Genomic DNA, 18,876 nt, shown 5'->3' with positions numbered 1-18,876 from the left:
GTCGTATCCGGCGCTGCTCCACGATCCCCTGTAACAGCCGTACAAAGCGGAGCTCCACTACGCCCTGTCATGGCCGTACCCAGCGCTGCCCCACGACGCCCTGTAACGGCCATGTCAGTGGCAGCTCCATCGTGCTACACGATGACCAACCCCCCAGAAGGACCCCCCAGCCTGGTATATATGCGGCTGGGGGGAGAAGGGGGGAGGTAAGAAAAAGTTTTCCAGAGCATTCTCTTACCTGCTACTGCTATCTCTCCTTCTCCTTCAATCCTCTCTGACTTGATCGTCGGAGGGCCCCCACTACCCCAGTGGTGGTGCGAGGCTTGCTTGCAGGTTTCCCGGTGGAAGGTGGAGCGCAACCAACCCAACTCCAAGGGAACCCCGTTCACACCGCTGTGCCAATCGTTCTCGGTTTGGACCACCAGCAACAACATGTATAATTTTGCTATATCAGCTCAGATCAATCTCAAAAAATTATTGAATGTGGTTGTCATATTTAAATTTAGTATTTGTACCAAATCATAAGATTCTGTTATTGTATTATACTATATCTGGTCTTTCGTATATTTTCCATAATCATAGATTTTATCGTTGTATTCTACTATATCTGGGAGCTCAACTTGTATACGAAGTACGCCAGTACTATAAACACTATTAGTAATTCAAATTATATTTTCAATATAAATTTTTCGTCATGAGTGCTTATTAATGACAAAAATTATATTCAGATTCCACATGTATATAGGATTCAAATCCTTGTATATGCTAGTAATATACTATTTTCTGTATAAGAAAAAAAATAGTCACCATTTTTTGTAGATTCTGAAATATAACATCTATGAACGTGCATATGTTTGTATGCATGTATTTATAAGGCCAATCTTGGGAAGACCTGGAGGACGGGTCAAGAAAGGAGTTGGATATGGTTTCCGAGGGAGACTGGAGGCTTTTTAACCAAAAAAAAAAAAAAAAAAGGGAGACTAGAGGCTGCCAATTAATTAATTATTTTTATATTTATCATTCTGGAATCAGGAGATATTTGTTCACTTTTCCAATATATATATATATATATATATATATATATATATATATATATATTTGCTAAAATCACTTTTCCAAAATATTCTCGAATACATTTTTGTGCTATTGAACAAATAAAAAAGAATTCCACGGCAAATAATCATTGATTGATGAATCAGTAGCCATCCAATCCATATTCCATTTGGCGAATGTGACACGTGCCCCTCAATTGCGCGGCTCGAGCTGTGACCGACGGCGTCTACAAGGATCGAATTCCAAAGCCTGCAGCAAGCCGCTGCCCCATCGGCAAACCCTGTCGGGCGAGGCTGTTTCCGGCCCCGACCCTCGCCGAGCTGCCATGATCGGAAGCAATGTCCAGCTTCCGATCCTAGGCGCCTACGAAACCTCAGCCACCTTCAAACCCCAACGAGCTTGAAGACTTTGTCCGGCCCCGACACAACGCTCCGCTCCCCCAAAATCCAAGGCTCGCCGCTATGGATCCATCCATCATGAAGCTCCTCGAAGACGATGTGGTTCTTATCCTCTTCGCTCTCTTAGTTCTTTCATGCTAAATCCTCACTCAATGCGAGCCTATTAGAACATTTTACTCCAAATTTTGTCCAAATTGCTGAGTATTTTAACCTAAGATTGTTTTCATGTTTGCGAGCAGGACGAGAGCATGCATTCCGGGGCGGATGTGGAGGCATTCACAGCTGCCTTGAATCGGGATATCGGAGGCGATGCTGCTGCTTTCTCCCAGCCCTCGGAGCCCGATACCGGTAAAATACCCATCCATTGTTTCATGCTTTCATCAGGTTTTCTTGCTTCAGTTCAGTCTCTTTTTTCTGAAGAAAACTAAAATTTTGATGGCTTCTTGGACTACACAGATCATTACGAAATTGTCTCCTTTTCTTCTTTAATAAAAACAAAATTTTAGCTTCTTAAATGCCAATTAGCTGGAGGAACAGGTTTAATGAGGAGTCAGTAAACGTACTATAAGGTGGAAGGAATTGTTATCTCACCTGCTCCTGTACTTTTTGTAAAATGGGTTTGCAATTTATTTGATGAGGAATGATTTGAAATGGCGCAAGGCATCGGAGGGGCCGAGGGGGAATGGATTTCATAAATGAGGTCTACAAGGTTAGCTGTCATAATGGACTTATGACCTTAAAAAGGAACTTATCAGATGCCCAAATATAGAAGGGATTCATTGAGGAGAAGGATTTGGAATGCAGCGGCTGAAAAGATGATCATAGTATAGGACTTTCTGATATCAATCTGCAAAAATCACAGGGTGTGCAGCCAATTCTTTTATGTTATAGGCAACCCCTTGGATAAACATTTTACAGAGTTCTCGAGCAAGAAATTAATTTGTTGTAAATTCAATTGTATTCTTGATAGATTCTTTAAATTTAGAGCTTAGATTGACATGTATGTAAATCTTCTACTAAGATGTGGATGGCAGTTTGGATTCAAGCCCACTTGCATGAAATTGGAGGGTATGTTTATGGTTCCAGAAATGGCAAGAATAGCATTATCCAGTTGGCTTTCAGTGGCATCTCTATTTTTTTTTTGTGGAAGCTTGTTGAGGGGTTTTTGGGAATTTTAAGGAGTTGCTATCATGGTTATGAACTGAGGCAAGGAGTGCCTTGTTTGGTTGCCATTTAGTGAAACGTATCTTCAAGGAAATTGTCTATTGCTCATCTTACCAGTGTTGACAGATTTATCTTCCTCTTCGTGATGTGCAAGATTCTAATTCTTTGTTTAACACTTTTGCTCTTGGCAAATCATTCTAGTTTCTTCTCTGAACAACAGCTTACCTTGTTTTAATCTGTACTACCGCAAAGAAAAATCTTCACTTTTTTTTTAATGTTAGACTTCTTGATTAATGCATCAGACTCATTGTTGAGGTATCTAGAGTGTGCTTGTCTAGCAATGGCTGCATGCTCAATATTATCTGTAGGGTATGAGCTAGGATTTTTATCTTGGGGCTGGGGAAACTCAATGCATTAATGGAGGTTTACTTATAAAAGAGTTCAAATTTTTATTAATAAAAAATGTAAATATATATAATAAAATTGAAGTCCTTCTGCCATATGGAGGAAAAAATTGATCATAATATTTCTAGTGGGAACTGTAGCAATGATTATAACATAAAACTGATTACAGTTATTGTCATTAAATAGTTTTCAATTTTGCTATTTTTTTTTTGAGCTTGTGAGAGACTTTACCATTTTTTATTTCACAATAAAAGAAACAAATGCTTAAAGAGAGAACACAATGTACTTCAAGAGATAGCAGACTGAGCTGACTAAAGAATAACTTTTCTTGTCCCTTTTTTAACTTTTTCTTTTTTTAGACATTCAAGCTCGGTGCTTAAACATGCTTACTATAGATATTGAAAAGGAATAAGGATATAAACATCTAAATTGGCTTGGATTAAAATAACATAAATGATCAGATATGTCAACAAGGTTTTCTGGAGTGCCCAACTAATAACAGAATTTCACAATTTAGAGTTAAATAAAGATCAATATCTTATCATGTCAATAAAATGATGAAGATTTTGCATCCAACAAGGAAAATAAGAAAGAGAGAAATCTGAATTCTGTATTTCAAAAAAGTAAAAAAAAAAAAAATCATAAGAAGCATAACTGTCTAACTTTTGGTGCTCTTTAAGAAGGGGAAGATTCCTGCCTTATAAAATGCCCTCATCCCCTATTTCCTCTATGCTTTTCCTAATCAACTGACCTAGTCCCTTCCCTCCATCTCTTCCTTAACAACTGGATCTCACTCTTGTCCTCAGCTACCACCTAACATTCCCCACACACAAAATCACATGATTGTCTCTCCAATCCAATCCTGTTTCCAGTTCTATCTCTCTGATCCAAGTGCCCCTAGCTTCTTACAATTACCTCAAGAAGACCCAGGCATGCAACACTTCTAGCTAATACAACAGAAAAAATAGAAATGCATAAAATTGTCAAAATATGATGACATCTAGAGTAGATTGACTAGTCAGTAGTAAGCAGTTGAGAATTCAAGTCTCATCAATTCTGATAAGGTGTTTCTTGCCAAGACACTTCAAAAAACTGTGCCAGATGCTGCTATTTCTAGCTGACATAGACAGGATACTCCATTTTTGGAATGCCACAGAGTGTAATGTCATTTTAAGTGTCCCAAAAAAATGGGCACTTTGAAGGTCCAGAAAATTGGAGCTTCTGAGTAAATGTCACACATGCTGATGGTCATGGGTCAAAATAAAGGAGATAATTTTGATTGTTTTTGATGACAATTGGGCCAAAGCTATCATTAAGATCAACGCCATGCTGCCATAACCTTTTATTTGGATAATGCATTTTTTTCCAGTATTATTATATGTCACTTTAAATGCGAATGACCCAATCACTATGGAATTCTGCAGAAAGTGTAATGGGCACTTAATGATGGCCTTGCCAGATCTGTCTTTCATATTGAGGCCTGTATAGTGGTTATGTAGCAAAAAGTTACTCCTACACTTTTAGCTATGGTAACCTTTTTCTCATCACAGTTAATATGCACCAATTGACAGCATGGTTTATGTTAAGCTTGACTGGATGACTCTGTCTACTTTTCGATATGGTACAACTTTACTGAAAAGTGATATTATTTATTTATTTTTAATCTTCCATAATGTGTTTCAGCTTTTTATTTTAGTTATTTTTTAGTACTGTTTTAACTTATTATCAGTTTTGACCTTTACATGATATCAGTTGGAGTATCATCCCAAGGGAGCAGTTCTGCATCAAAACAAATACTAGGACAATGGGGAACTTCTATGCAGGAGGACAATCCTGGTCAGCAAATCCAACAAGAAGAACAACAGCATTTGCAGTCCTTAGAGCAGCAGGCATCTCAAACAGAGCTGGTACGGCAAGAATCTGGTACCAAAGATCAAGATCAACAAGTAAACAGCCAACCAGAACATGACCGGTTGCTGTTGCAACAAGAACATTCTCATTCTGATAACCAGCAGCAACAGTCAGAACCAAATCCCCTTCAATTCGTTGAAAAAGAGCAGGCCAACACATCTGAGCAAACTACTGTTCGGGGCCCAAAACATGACATTACTCAGCATTCTGGGATCCAGCAGCAGCATACACTGCAACAGTTGAATAGTCAACAAGCACCAGCTACTAACCAAGCAAACAGTTCTATGAGGAGGACGAAAGTTAATTCTAGCATACCATTCCATATGTTGATTCCAATCTTACGCCCTCACCTTGATAAAGACAGATCCATGCAGCTTATGTCCATATTCGCAAAACTGAGGGTGGGTCTTTTGACATTCTTATTCTCGATTTTTATTCTCTACTACTTAGCTGGAGTCGTGGTCATTAAGTCAAGACTGAGATTTCAGAACTAGTTTGGCAAGATTATATATGACCTGCAAAAACCAGGGAGTTGGATAAACGTTGCATCTATGAAATTTCTGAAGGTGCAATAGAAAAAGATGAGAAAATGATGGTGAACTGAACATATTTATATAATTTAGGAAATTATAAGAATTGTTTAGTGAATAACTTGAAAATTTGCAGCAATATTAAGAACCACTTCCCCCAACCTCCCTGACAAAATCTGGAATTTAACTTTCAGTGAGAGGTATGAGAATTATGCGGACATGCTGTAAGTTAACTGCTTTCCATAAATTGATCTATTTCCACAGCTCGGCTTGATTTTGCATTGCACTTGTTGTTTTACCTAGACTAATGAAGTCAGCAAAGAAGACTTTTTAAGGGTCATAAGGAATATTGTTGGGGACCAGATGCTTAGGCAGGCAGCTCAGAAAGTTCAAATGCAGGCAAGTAAATTGATTTTATGGACTTTTGGTTGTTTTAAATTTAATAATCTTGGAGTTCATGATCCTTGATTAGCATAATTCATTGTAGAAGATTTATGATGCCAGTCCATAAAGATGCCACACACTTATTGTTCTGGTATTGAAATATATTTAATTCTTTTTCACAATTTGCTTTTGTTAAAATTTGCCGGCAGCTTCATGCCCAGTCATCTCGAAATCCACAAACAAATCCAAACCAATACTCCTTACAGACTCAAGCTTCCTCTCAGCAGATTTTGGCTGGTGGTGCTCAACAGTTCATTGAGTCACAGGCAGTTCCACCTCTTCATTTAACACCATCATCTCAGAAGCAGAAAGGCCCCAGATCTCCTCCACGCCAGCCTTATGCTCCTCTTTCAACAGTCCAAATGCAGATTGATACTTCAAACCTTGAGAGCAATATTCAGAAGTCTCGAGAAATTGAGAACAAGTCAGATGGGAAGGGGTATGTTACCCAGAATTTTCCTGGTAACGTGAATACAATGAATCCAGAAAGAGACATTTCTATGAATTCACTCCAAGCAGTTAACAAGCAGCAGCAACACACACAACTTCCACAGACATCTTTCTCAATGTATGGAAGCACTCAAAGTAATTTTCATGCCCATTCATATCCTAGGCCATCTATCAGTTGTGCAACAACTTCTCTTATATCACAAACTCAGGATTCACTTATGAGGCCAGCTCCACATACTCAGGGAGTGGTTATGACACAACTGGGGCCAACTCAGACTGTGAATGTAATGAACATGCCTAAATCTGAAGTGCAAAATACTACCAAGGAAACTAAGAGACTACAAAGTGGATCTTTGACAAGCCATGCAGCATCACAACATAATCCAGTGGCATGGCAATTATCAGCAAACAAAGAGCAGAGGAGCAGTGCTTTCCCGCCAATGCCGTACATGAAACAAGAAGTTGCTGATCAACCATCTGAACCTCCTCACAAGTCTCAATTCACAACTCCAGAGAGCTCTTCATTTGGTTCAATCCATAGTAACCAAGGAAATCAAAATCTTGAATCATCAAAGGAGGAAACTTTGGAAAAAACAGTCATCTAAACTGGGATATTCTACACCTGCAAGCATGATGGGAAGTAAAGCTCAGGTTTCAAGTCCCATGGCAATCCAAGGGGACCAAACCATGCAGGTTAGCATTTACCATTACTTCTATGTTTAATACAACATTGATCTTCATCCTTTGAGGCTAAGCATTTTAATCAGCTGTATCTCTTGAAGTCTTTTGACCTGGAACTCTGAATTTATAGTTGAGAGCATCAAAAAGTCAATATTGGAAAACATTGGTTTTGGTCAATGAGGTCTTTGTTATATATATATATATATATATATATATATATATATATATATATATATATATATATTGTGACATTGCATGCATTGTTGTCCAATTCTGTATTTAGCGATCAAAGCTTCTATGAATCAATTGTATAGTTCATAATATAATAATTTGTAGTCGTTTTTTTTTTGTTTGGGGGGGGGGGGTGCGTTTTACACTGCATCATGATGTTGTTGCCTCAATAGAAGGGAACCTAAAACTGTGGCACTAGTCCAATTTCTTAATCCTATCGGAAGGCATTTCTCAAACCGAATGGTTCGTTTCAATTGGCCAATTGGAGAAAAAAAATTATTCAACCCTTCTTCCGCTGTACTTCTTCTTCCTACCCTTCTTGCCATTCTTATGTTCTTTTTTACCATCGGTTTTCTCCTCTTCGCAAGAGATATTTTTAAGGCTCTAAACCTAACTTCATATATTATCATTGCCTTTGCACATGTTTTTCCCTCTCTCCTTCCTGGCTCTTCCCATCATGGACAGGTCGTGCCGATGACACATGGGCAATGGATAGCCAAGGACCGCCATATCGTCGCCGCTGTTGCCCTTTGTAACACCAACCAGTTCATGTGGCTTGCATCTACTGCTATGCCATATCTCCAAGCATAGCCACTACTGCTGATGGTGACTGCCTCTCCTCCATAGAGGAGTAGCAACCAGCAGAGGGTTAAGAGTTTTGGATACAAGAATCTTAGGGGAACCACTAGGGCGAAGTTGGCAGTGGTGGTTTGAAGCCCTTATTGCAAAAGGTGCGGAGGGCGACATCAGAGATAGAGACAACAAGAAGGATGCCGATGGCAGACTGTAGGGCCGGGGCATTGATAGTGGTGGTGACGAAAAGCTGAAAATTCTAGCAGCGAGCGAGGGTCTCAACCTTGCGAAGGATTGTGAGCAAAAGGATGGCACAGGTAAGCACGATCGAGCGACAACTGGGGTGGGGATTTCAGGATAACTGGGCTTGTTCCGCTCCCAAATCGAGTCGAACCACTCAAAATCGAGCCAAACCAGGTGGTTTGGTTTGGTTCAAAGTGGTTCGGGTCAATTCGCATTGAGTCCCAAACTGAATTGCTGCATTGACCTGGTTCTAGACTGGTTCAGTTTGGTACGCCTTGTACCAGGTGATTTGGTTTGGCAAACATTGGGAGGAAGAAAAAGTATGAAGTGGCAGAGCCTGAGAGGAGATGAAATAATAAGACTTTGTTCTCCTGCACATGTGGTCAAACCGAACTGTTCGGTTTGACCACATGTTCCTCCGATCTTAAAGAATTGAATATATCTGGCGGTTTTAGGTGCCTTGTGCATCATGTTGTGGTGTTAACCACTTCCATTTTTGGAGTTGTTGAAGTCAGTAGTGCTCCTTTATTTGTGGTTCCCATTGCAAATACCTACTGCAGTATAGCTCTTTTTTTTTTTGAAAATATATCTCAAACTGTTAGGGGCACATTTTATGCATACATTCACTTTTTGGACTGCTGGCAATATCATTCTTGCATACTTACTGGATTTAAAGTAAAAAACTGGAATTTAGAAGAAATGTCTTCAATGAAGGCATCATATCTTTTTTGGTTTTAGAAGTTCTTTCATTTTGCTATTGAAAGAGGAGAAAGCAAAAGACAAATAACAAATAAAACCTTATTATGTTTAATTTGAAGTGCTGTTTATATATTAAGATACTGGATCATTACCACTTAAAGGTCCCTTTGGAATTTAACCCTTTACCATATACTATGCCAGTGATCTCATATTGAAGGTAATAATTCCAAGCTTTCATTCAAGGTTGTATATATTAGGATGATTATTTTTGTAAGTCGAGAGTTGTTTGTTATCCAAAGATTTTAGCAAGAGACAGAAACAAGAAAAGGCAAAGGAAAAATAACGAAATTTGGCAGAAAACATGCATGAGTTGAATGTTATGAACTTTTATTAGTTCTTGTAAATTATGATAACTGGGGTACCATAGGTGGAAGTTCAGTAGTTGAGGATCATCAAGTGTTTCTCATCTTTGGAAGATTCCAGCTTAGCTGGAGGGTATATGTCAGATATATGACCTCGAAATTAAAATTGGCCTCCATCGGCGCATTGTGCATACATTCCAAAGAGAGATACTTCTATATGCTTTTATTCAATCATTGTACCACAAAATTTAAAACAATTGTCATGCTGATGTATTATGCAATGGGAGGCGTCATGCATGCATGCAAATAACAAGACAAGTGGTCCACACATTTGTAACAATTCAATAATTTAGTTGATGAACCCAAATTAAAAGGAGTGACATGTTTATATCTTTCAGTTATGATATGCTGAACCGAAAAGTACGGGCCGATTCAGCCCTTACCGGACTGGTCCGGTGCCCTACCGGTATGGTTTCGCCGTGGAAATCGGTATGTGCCGGAGCCGGGGAAGAAAGGGAGAAACAGCGAGTGAGCGGGAGGGAGAAGCAGCCGCTGCGGACGCCTGCAGAGGGCCGCGGGGGAGTGGCCTCCGCCACGCCCCCTGCAGCCTTCCGCAGGAGTCCGCGACTCTCTTTCTCCCTTCCTCCCCTGCTCGCTCGTTGTGTCTCTTCTCCTTCTCCAGCTCTGGGTGGGCTCTCTTGGTATGGGCCTGGTACCGAGACGGTACCGAACGAGCTGAACTGGTCTAGTCGCCGACCGATATGGCTTCCGGCACCAGTTCAGCATACCCTACTTTCAGTAAACATTTTAGAAAATAAAATTGGTAACAACTACTTCCATAATTTTATCATGAGATTACTTTTAGAAGATCAAAGTTTAAAAAGTTTTATTAGCTCCCCCCCCTCCCCCCCCCCCCCCCCCCCCCCAAAAAAAAAAAAAAAAAAAAAGTCAATACGAATATCAAGGTTTTTCAGGTTTCAGTTTTGTTGGTATTGAAGTGCAAAGAATGACTAAAGATTCTAAGAGACAGTAATTTATTTTAAAAGGTATAAATGGTGAATAAGGAAAAGAAAATTATTGATAAATTTGTTTACTGAGGTTGCCATGACTTGCGGATGTCCTTGTAAAGACAATCATAGGAAGACCTGAATTCCTGTTCTAAGAATGTAATAGAGAAGGTGTTGGAACAAAGATAAGAAAAGAAAGCATAATTTAGATTTTTACATCCTCTAATTGGAGGAGAATACCATGACTTGCTAACTTCCCTACGTGACTTATCAATGACCCATTGAAATACTTGGTTTATGACTACATCTCGAGGACTCTTCAGTGACCTATCATATCTATGTCCTTTCAACAACTAGTGACTCCTTAGTGCCCCATAATTCTTAAAAAATAGAAAAAAGAAAAACTCTTCAAAGCCCCATTGCAATGTGACTCTGTGCCACTTTCTAAGGACCTTTAAGATCATGGTTCCCTTGTTGACTATTTAATTACTCATAATAAATGGTGGATACAAAAATTATACAAAGTCATAACATCATTTCTTTTTGAGATAGGAGGGGAAGTCCCACCTGTAGGAGCTAAATCATAACATCATAAAAGCAGCTCACCAGTCTATACTCTATGCTAAATCTACTCAGTAACTAATAATGATGTCAAAGGAGAAAGGCGCATTTATAAGCACCATTTTCATGAACAGGTTGCAGCTGTTCCTTCAAATATTATGTTGACTGCATCATTAACTTCGAATTTCAATGGTAAATGCATTATGACACAAATGATGTTAGTGTTGCAGTGGAAAAGATATACGTGTGGATATTGGTGATCTCTCTTGCAAAATTTTAAGTAATACAAGGTTTTTTTTTTTTTCCGATGATGCTGTATGCATATCCCATATAAGATCATTTATTCAAATATGAATTTAACTTTAATCTGCTGGGTAACCTAGAACACCATGTTTCACTAGAACTATAATTTGGATTTTTTAATTCTTATACATATACAAAGTGAAATATCTATCATAACCATACCATATCCATCAACCATTATCTTCATTGCTAATACGTTGGCTTTTTGAGTCCTTATTTACCAATTACTCTATTAAAGGGCAAACTGTTTGATGTATATCCTATACATGAATTGACGGAAAAAATTTCACCAAAGATTATACCATCAAAATTTTCCTCTATTTTCAGGAATCAACTTTAAATAGCTAGAAAGTGTTTAAACTAATGATAGCATTGATAACCAGAGAGGTGGAAGAATGACAATACAATGAGTGATAGTGTTGACCATGTCTACTGTATGAGGTGAAGCTCCAAAGTTATGTATTGGGATTCTGTCAAGTTGATCAATTCCCAAAATCATTGGCCAGTATCATCATGTCATATGATGTACCATTGTGTATGGATGCTGGAATGATACCGGGTTGCATATAACTATTGGATCATGTTGGTATGTGTTGGCTTGTATAATAGCATAGGCAAGAATGTGCTACTGCTGTTACAACATAGTATGATGAGAGTTGGAACTTGGTTTAACCACAGAATGATTCAATTTAACCTACTCAAGGACCAATTAAAGAAAATATATTTCGTCAAAACTTAAATGAATAAATTGGAAAATAAAGAAAAATTAAAGAAAATATTATTTGTCAAGAACTTAAATGAATAAATTCGAAAAAATTAACCAGTACTTGAATCTGGTGCCTTAGACCAACTCGCCTGGTCCCCTCCTCCAGAAAGAGATCTATTAGTGATTGGGCCATGAAATGGATAATTGAGTTCACCTCATACTGCACGCGATTAAGCATTCCTATCCGCCTATTTTGACTTTTTTAACTAAAACCAAATTAAATGTATAAAACTAGAAAAAAATCTAGGTTGAACATGTCACATCATCCATAATGGAATAATCATTATAATCAAAGAAACTAGTTAAACCTCAATTATCATTCATAGATCAAATGTCTAAAACATGAAATATTCTAAACATTGTCTGCAAGTAAAACTGTGGACATGTGTCCACCTTGATGTGGCTATAACTAACATCTACCTTGGGTAGGTTAAATTGAGTCATTTTGTACTCTATAGTTAAACTAAGTTCCAACTCTTATCATACTATGTTGTAACAGCAGTAGCACATTGTTTCCTATGTCATTATAGAGGCTGACGCAAGCTAATGCATGCTAGCATGAGCCAATTGTCAAATTATTTTATTTGGCTAGGTTCAGTTCCTTTATTTCTTCTCCCAGAAGTCATATGGCCCTGTTTACTTGTAGGATAACTGTGAGCTAGGACTGGATTATTCCACAAACCTGAGGGTTGTTTTTAGAGGTTAAATTTATCCAGTCTATGCGCTAAAAAGTTAGATAACCTGGTCATTTTCAAAAGGTGGGATGTTTGTAGATAATTCTCTTCACTTTCTTATTTTTTCAAACTTTTCTTTTCTTATTCCACTAACCCTCAAAATTCAATCAAACACCACTTTTTACTAACTTAGGGATAAGGGATTTAGGCAAGGTTTGCCGTCTTGGTACCTTACTCTGTACCGGTGCCACATTAGCACAGTGTCGGCATGGTATGGTATGGAATTTTTTTGTCGTATTGAGTGTCGATGCGCCTCTTGTACTGGATACCGATATCGAACCGGAACAGTACGTCCCATACCGCTCGATTTGAACTAGTATGGCATACCATGCTTGGAGGGTTTGTGAGATTCAGGGACATCTAACCAGGGTTTGCTGTCCTGCAAACAAACAAGGCCTTAGTTTCTTATAAGCTTCTCCTTTGTTAATTTAATTGTAGTTCATGTGACTCTATGGTTAAATTATACAATACATAATTTGTTCATGAGGTATTTATCAGTTATTGCCAAGTGGATGTCTTAAGTTGCTATATTTGTTAAGATGAATTGAGAGACCTTGTTTGAGTATTAGAAACATGTCTTTTTTAAATAAGAAGCAGTTAATGTTAAAGTTGATGAAGAAAGCAAATTTGCTTGTATATGTTATCGTGCAGGTAGTGTAACTTTAGGACTTGCATATTTTCCCATGCCAACAGCAGTCAAAATGTCTGCATCATACATTTTTTGGATGTCATGATACTTTAGTCCCGGACTACATTCATTATAGTTGTAAATTAATTGTAATGTTTGGTTATTTATATAACAGAGGCGAGTAACCGTGCTACATGCCACCCAGGAAACTTCTTGTGTCATGGGATGGTTGAAGTAGCTTATTGAGTTCATTTTTACTATGATTTCTAATAATAATATTAATACTAAATGCTTTTTATAATATTAAAACTTAAGAAGGTCAATTTGGAATAGCATTCAATCTTTAACATAGTATCTTACTATCAGTTAGAACGACTTTTCACTTCTAGCAACAAAATTCCCTCAAAATTTGCAGTTCCTTTTTGAAAAAAGACTTCTCTTATCTGTTGTCAAATGCTTACGACTTTGTAGATATGGCAAAGAGCAACACATTTCAGTACGATTTATAAAGACCATAAGTTTTACCACTTGATTCTTTGTTGACTATCCATGACCATAAGTTTTACCTCTTTATTCTTTGTTGACTATCCATGTTGGCCCGAAATAATTCAGTCATGGTTTTTGCCATTTGACTGCTGTTCTGATTCTTCGATTTCAGAAATAGATATTTGTGCGTTGTGGAGTAGTATTAGCATCATTACCTCTTTAGGTCTGAGTACTCATGCAGGCAATAGACTCAAGGACATTGCTATTAACCTTATCTAATGCGGTCAAATTGTTGAAGGAGACGAGCTATGCAAACATTTAGATGTCCTTCCCTTCGTAAACAGAAGGGCAAAGTTGTGGAAGAGCTTTGCGCAACTTGGGATGTTCTTCTCTTCTTCAACAGCAGGACAAAGTTATCATTGCCTTTTAAATCATGCTAATAATTAATAGCAGTTTAATGAAGAGAGATTTATCTATCAGATCTGCTTTCCTTTCTATAAATTGGTTTGTTGATTACACTATCTTAATAAGAAATATACATAGCTTCTTTTTTCTTGGTGGTCAAAAATGCATTGTAATAAGCTATAACAAAAAGAGACATTACACATCCACACCCAAGAGGGAGCTTAATTCAAGTGGCATCTCGCTGTTCATCTCGGGCATCCAAACATAATTGTCGAGCCTCTTTCCACAGGTTGCTTGCTAATCTGCACCCTGATTGGCTTCCCTAAAGGTGCACACAGACTTACAAGAACCCTCAAAAGATCCTAAAAATCTCTAATTGCATCAATTAGAAGTCTCAAGTACCATGAGGTTTACATGGAATGTTGATTCTGGAGAATCTCACTTATCAGATTTACTTGGACCCATTGAGTCTCGCACCAAGCTTGAAGAATCCATTTGACATGTATTTGTTAGTAGCATACATGTCAGAGACTTCAAATACTAATCAAAATTTTTCATTAGAAATAAGGTTTAAAAATTGCTGGAGTTTAACATATGGAATACTTGTGACCACTTTGTAGAATCAATTCAAGCACCGCTTATTTACTACTATGCACCTTTGTATGGCACATAAAAGTAGCCATAACAATTGGAATATTTGAAACCAATAGCAATACAATAATTTGTTAGAACTTATCAATGAAGGAGCACTTTGTCAATCGTATATAGAAGATAAAACACCTTAACAAATATTATCTTTTAACATTTACAATTCTATAGTATTAAAAAATAAACTTAATCAACAGTTTTTTTCTATTGCCAAAGCAAATGCACAGATGTCTGTACGCAACTCTAGTTTCTGTGTCCATTTAAAACTGTCACCTGCATGATCTTGAATATCAATATGTCATCATTCGGCATTTCAAATATCTTGAACTGCTTATACCACCTTAATAAAAACACATCTTTAGAAGTACACTTATGGAATAGTGTCCTGAATTTTGAACTATTGGCTTTTAAATTACTAGAAAATATTTACCGTACTACTGGCCTTGAAATTATTAGAAAAATTTTCAGCTATTTCTTCTAACCAGTGCAAAGCTGCATTTTCTTACAATGGCAGTATTCTCATACAATGCAACATTAGTTATCTTAGAAATAATAACTGGTAAATTCTTTTGATTACAATGTAGAAGCAGTTACAATCTCAGACTTCATCTGCAACCCCGCAACTTCAGGCTGGAGCTACTACAAGAACTGCCCAAAAGAAACCATCAGCTGGCCAGAAGAAGCCACATGAAGCACTAGGCACTTCCCCGCCTGTGTCCAGGTTAGCCTCATGTCTCTAGTGTGTCGTTTTTTCATTCATACAATCTGTTCCATATGTCATGTTTTAGTTCTATTAATGACTTCCACAAATTTTTTAAATTATACCATTAGCAAAAAGCAGAAGACCACTGGGGCATTACTTGATCAAAGCATTGAACAACTAAATGATGTTACAGCCGTAAGCGGAGTTAACCTGAGGGTGTGAACTTTCTCCCTTGTGTTTCCTTATGGAAAATATATGCTTTTACTTATTTACTTAGTTCATCGTTAAATAATTCATACCTGGAAACTTAATTTCATACTGATTATTTTAGGAAGAGGAAGAGCAACTGTTATCAGCCCCCAAAGAGGAGAGTCGAGCTTCAGAAGCAACTAGAAGAGTTGTACAAGAAGAAGAAGAACGGTTGATTCTGCTGAAGGGTCCTCTTCAGAAAAAGCTAGCAGATATCAGTTACTAATTTTTCTACCTGAGCCAGATACAACTTCATTTTTTTAAATAAAAAAATATTATTAAGATGCAATGGAAGTTATAGAACATGAAGTAAATGATTAGTGGTGTTTTGTGGCAGTGTCAAAATGTGGTTTAAAGACTATAAACAGTGATGCGGAGCGTTGCCTGTCAATGGTGAGATAAGACCTATTAATTTCCTTTTCTTTTGGGTTGATCTATGTCCTAACCTCATTGGTCCTATTTTGTAGTGCATGGAGGAGCGTTTGCGGGGTTTGATAAGTTACCTAATAAGACTATCGAAACAGGTAATAACCTAATATTGTTTACCCCTTAATTTTAGCTGTTTGTTATCTTCCATTTTCTAATTATGTTATAGTTGTAACAGAGGGTTGATATTGAGAAGACAAGTCATCGATTTGTCATCACTTCAGATGTTCGGCGCCAGATTTTGTTAATGAACAAGAAAGCTAAGGAGGAGTGGGACAAAAAGCAGGCTGAAGAAGCTGAAAAGCTCCGAAAATTAAATGAAGTGAGTAGTTTGAGTGTCTTATTATTCCTCAATGAACTTTGTTCTACATGGCATTATTCTCTTCTTCAGCAGAACAATCCATTAAGTTCATGTAATTTTTATTTGATCCTTGCTTCTTTGTTTCAAGCTTTTCTGTTAAATCTTTGTTTTACTTTCGAAGCACAGAAGTATAGGTGTTTTTTCGTCTGACGCTTGTTTCATTTTGATTTAGTATGGATAAAATTAAAATGTACTTAAATATAAGAAATTATGATCTTATGTTAACTTCTTATGATTTTGTTGTGAAGAAAGTGAGCACCAAAAAATTCTTCAAATAATACCAATGACATTTGAAGTGGAATAGTTAGCCCTATATGTTCAGCCTACAAAGGACAAGAACAGAACGAACAGAGAGTGAGCAGATATGAAGATTGAACTGTTTAAGTTAAAAGAAATAGTCCATGTAGGAAGGAAGGCCAGGAGCATCTGTAACTGGGTGTGGATTAATATATTTATCAACCTGTATGATGTAAGAGATTATAGCCAGTCCATGTGGCCAATAAATGTGATTACTTACCTATATTGTAGTTGTCTATATCCACACTCACCATAGCATTTTCAGTAAAGATGACCTTCAATCTTGAATGAAAACTTAAAGCATTGGTCTGTGAAAGTTTTTCCATTCCACGCAAAAATGAGATCCTTACCTCTGAATCAGGCATCCCTGCACATTTATTTATGCATCTAGGTACTAGTTTTGGTTATGAATGAAATTAATCACTTTAGAAGCCAAAATATTGCCTGAACTTTTTCCCTTTAATGTGTTTCTTCAACTTTTATTTATGTTATTTTTTGAACAAAATCTGCATGAGCCACTATTTTCATTATCTGCGATCACAGGTGGAGGGGAATGCAGGGGCTGATGCTGACAAGGACAAGGATGAAGGGCGTTCCAAGACCCTTAAGGTATCATTCTTTGAAAATGTTGTTCTTTATTGGGAGAGTTGTCTGTATCCTTTTTCTGCTGCAGAATTTCTCCCTCATGCAGGCTAACAAAGAAGAGGATGATAAGATGAGAACGACGGCTGCAAATGTTGCTGCTCGAGCTGCAGTTGGGGGAGATGATATGCTTTCAAAGTGGCAACTCATGGCTGAGCAAGCACGGCAGAAACGGGAAGGACTGGATGGAGCCTCTGGTTCCCAACCTGGTAAAACTACCACTTGCAAGCCTGCGTCAAGCTTTGGAAGAAGTTCGAGAGAACAGCAAGAAGCTGAAAAGAAAGGCTCGTCTGCTGCAGCTATATCTGGTAAGTGTAAGGCATTCTTTTCCTTTACTGTCTTAAAGAATTACTTGTAAATGGTAGGTGTAGCCCGCAGTTCAACGTGGGCTGGGCGGGTGTCCTCTATCCCAATAAAAAAGATCGACCTACTGATGAATGTAGAATTTCTATTCGATGTCCTAGGGGGCATGAGAAAATTGGGGAGAAGCCCAGTGGCAGTCTCCCATCCAAAAGTGGCACGCAACATTTCTATCAAGGATGTGATTGCAGTCCTTGAGAGGGAGCCTCAGATGTCTAAATCAGCTTTGATCTATCGACTATATGAGAGACTATCTGGTGATTCTGCAGCAGAATAGGTTGAAGTTGGCATTCAATAGCACCATCCTGAAGATTATATGGTCAGAGATATGGGAATCCGCTAGATCTTATGGTTTCTTATAATTATGTTGTATGTCATTTGCCATAATTGAAGTGCTGTAATATTTGTGGTGCTCATGGATCATTTTGTAATGCTGAGTATGTAGATGCTTGTGGTAATTAAGGAGGGAATAGAATGGGAGACTCCACCCTTCCATAATTATGCTTGTGGTAATTGTCATAATTGAAGTGCTGCAACTTTTGGCAGTCACACTTTTCTTGTTTCCTTTTTTTTCAGAGAGAACTGAGCTAATTGAGCTATATTTATCAAAAAAAAAAGGGGAAAACCACAACTGTGGGGGGGGGGGGGGGGGGGGGAGTGGGATGCGCAAAGATGTGCTTGGTCTTTAGACTTATTAAAATACATTGGATCATGTTGCATTGCAAGAAAAGAATTTCTCTGCCTGTATTTTAGAATGCCATGATCTTTTGGAATTTAAACAAGAAGGCTTGTTGCTTCTCCATTATAGTCCATAAAGTCTTTTAAGTCCAAATACAACATATAACCTCGTCAAAAAAAAAACAAGGAACAAGCCCCAATGATTGGACTCTTTTCTTTCCTCAAACATTTTGGCTGCTAACCTGAGAACTAAAAGGAGCCAATCTGGATCCAAATACTAACGCCAAGTTTCCAACCCATAAGGGTGATGGCTCGGCGATGTAAGAGGGAAGTCCTAAAGAGAGAAATATACTTAGATACCTATAAGTGAAGGTTATTTGGGTTGTGTTATAAATGTTCTGGCTAAACTTATTGTTGGGAGAGATAAAATGTTAGCTTCTAAATTCGGTTAATTGAGTTTTCTGCTCTATACAGTTTT

At 37.8% G+C, this 18,876-nt stretch overlaps 1 protein-coding gene across 1 annotated transcript; it reads left to right on the top strand.

The window, feature by feature from the left end:
- Window positions 1-1,234: 1,234 nt before the first annotated feature.
- LOC103719789 (transcription initiation factor TFIID subunit 4b-like) lies at window positions 1,235-18,284 on the top strand. The gene is made up of 15 exons (XM_039134459.1): window positions 1,235-1,553; window positions 1,691-1,799; window positions 4,773-5,332; window positions 5,765-5,860; window positions 6,055-6,959; window positions 6,997-7,048; window positions 15,267-15,403; window positions 15,514-15,601; window positions 15,717-15,852; window positions 15,972-16,027; window positions 16,102-16,158; window positions 16,239-16,382; window positions 17,262-17,327; window positions 17,392-17,668; window positions 17,804-18,284. The coding sequence occupies exons 1-15, from the start codon at window positions 1,515-1,517 to the stop codon at window positions 17,995-17,997; spliced, it is 2,916 nt and encodes a 971-aa protein (XP_038990387.1). The 5' UTR covers window positions 1,235-1,514; the 3' UTR covers window positions 17,998-18,284.
- Window positions 18,285-18,876: the final 592 nt, after the last annotated feature.

Source organism: Phoenix dactylifera, chromosome 15, assembly GCF_009389715.1.
Source record: "Phoenix dactylifera cultivar Barhee BC4 chromosome 15, palm_55x_up_171113_PBpolish2nd_filt_p, whole genome shotgun sequence".
Taxonomy (NCBI): Eukaryota; Viridiplantae; Streptophyta; class Magnoliopsida; order Arecales; family Arecaceae; genus Phoenix; species Phoenix dactylifera.
Note: the sequence above shows the minus strand (reverse complement) of the source record. Positions and strands in the feature narration are given on the sequence as shown.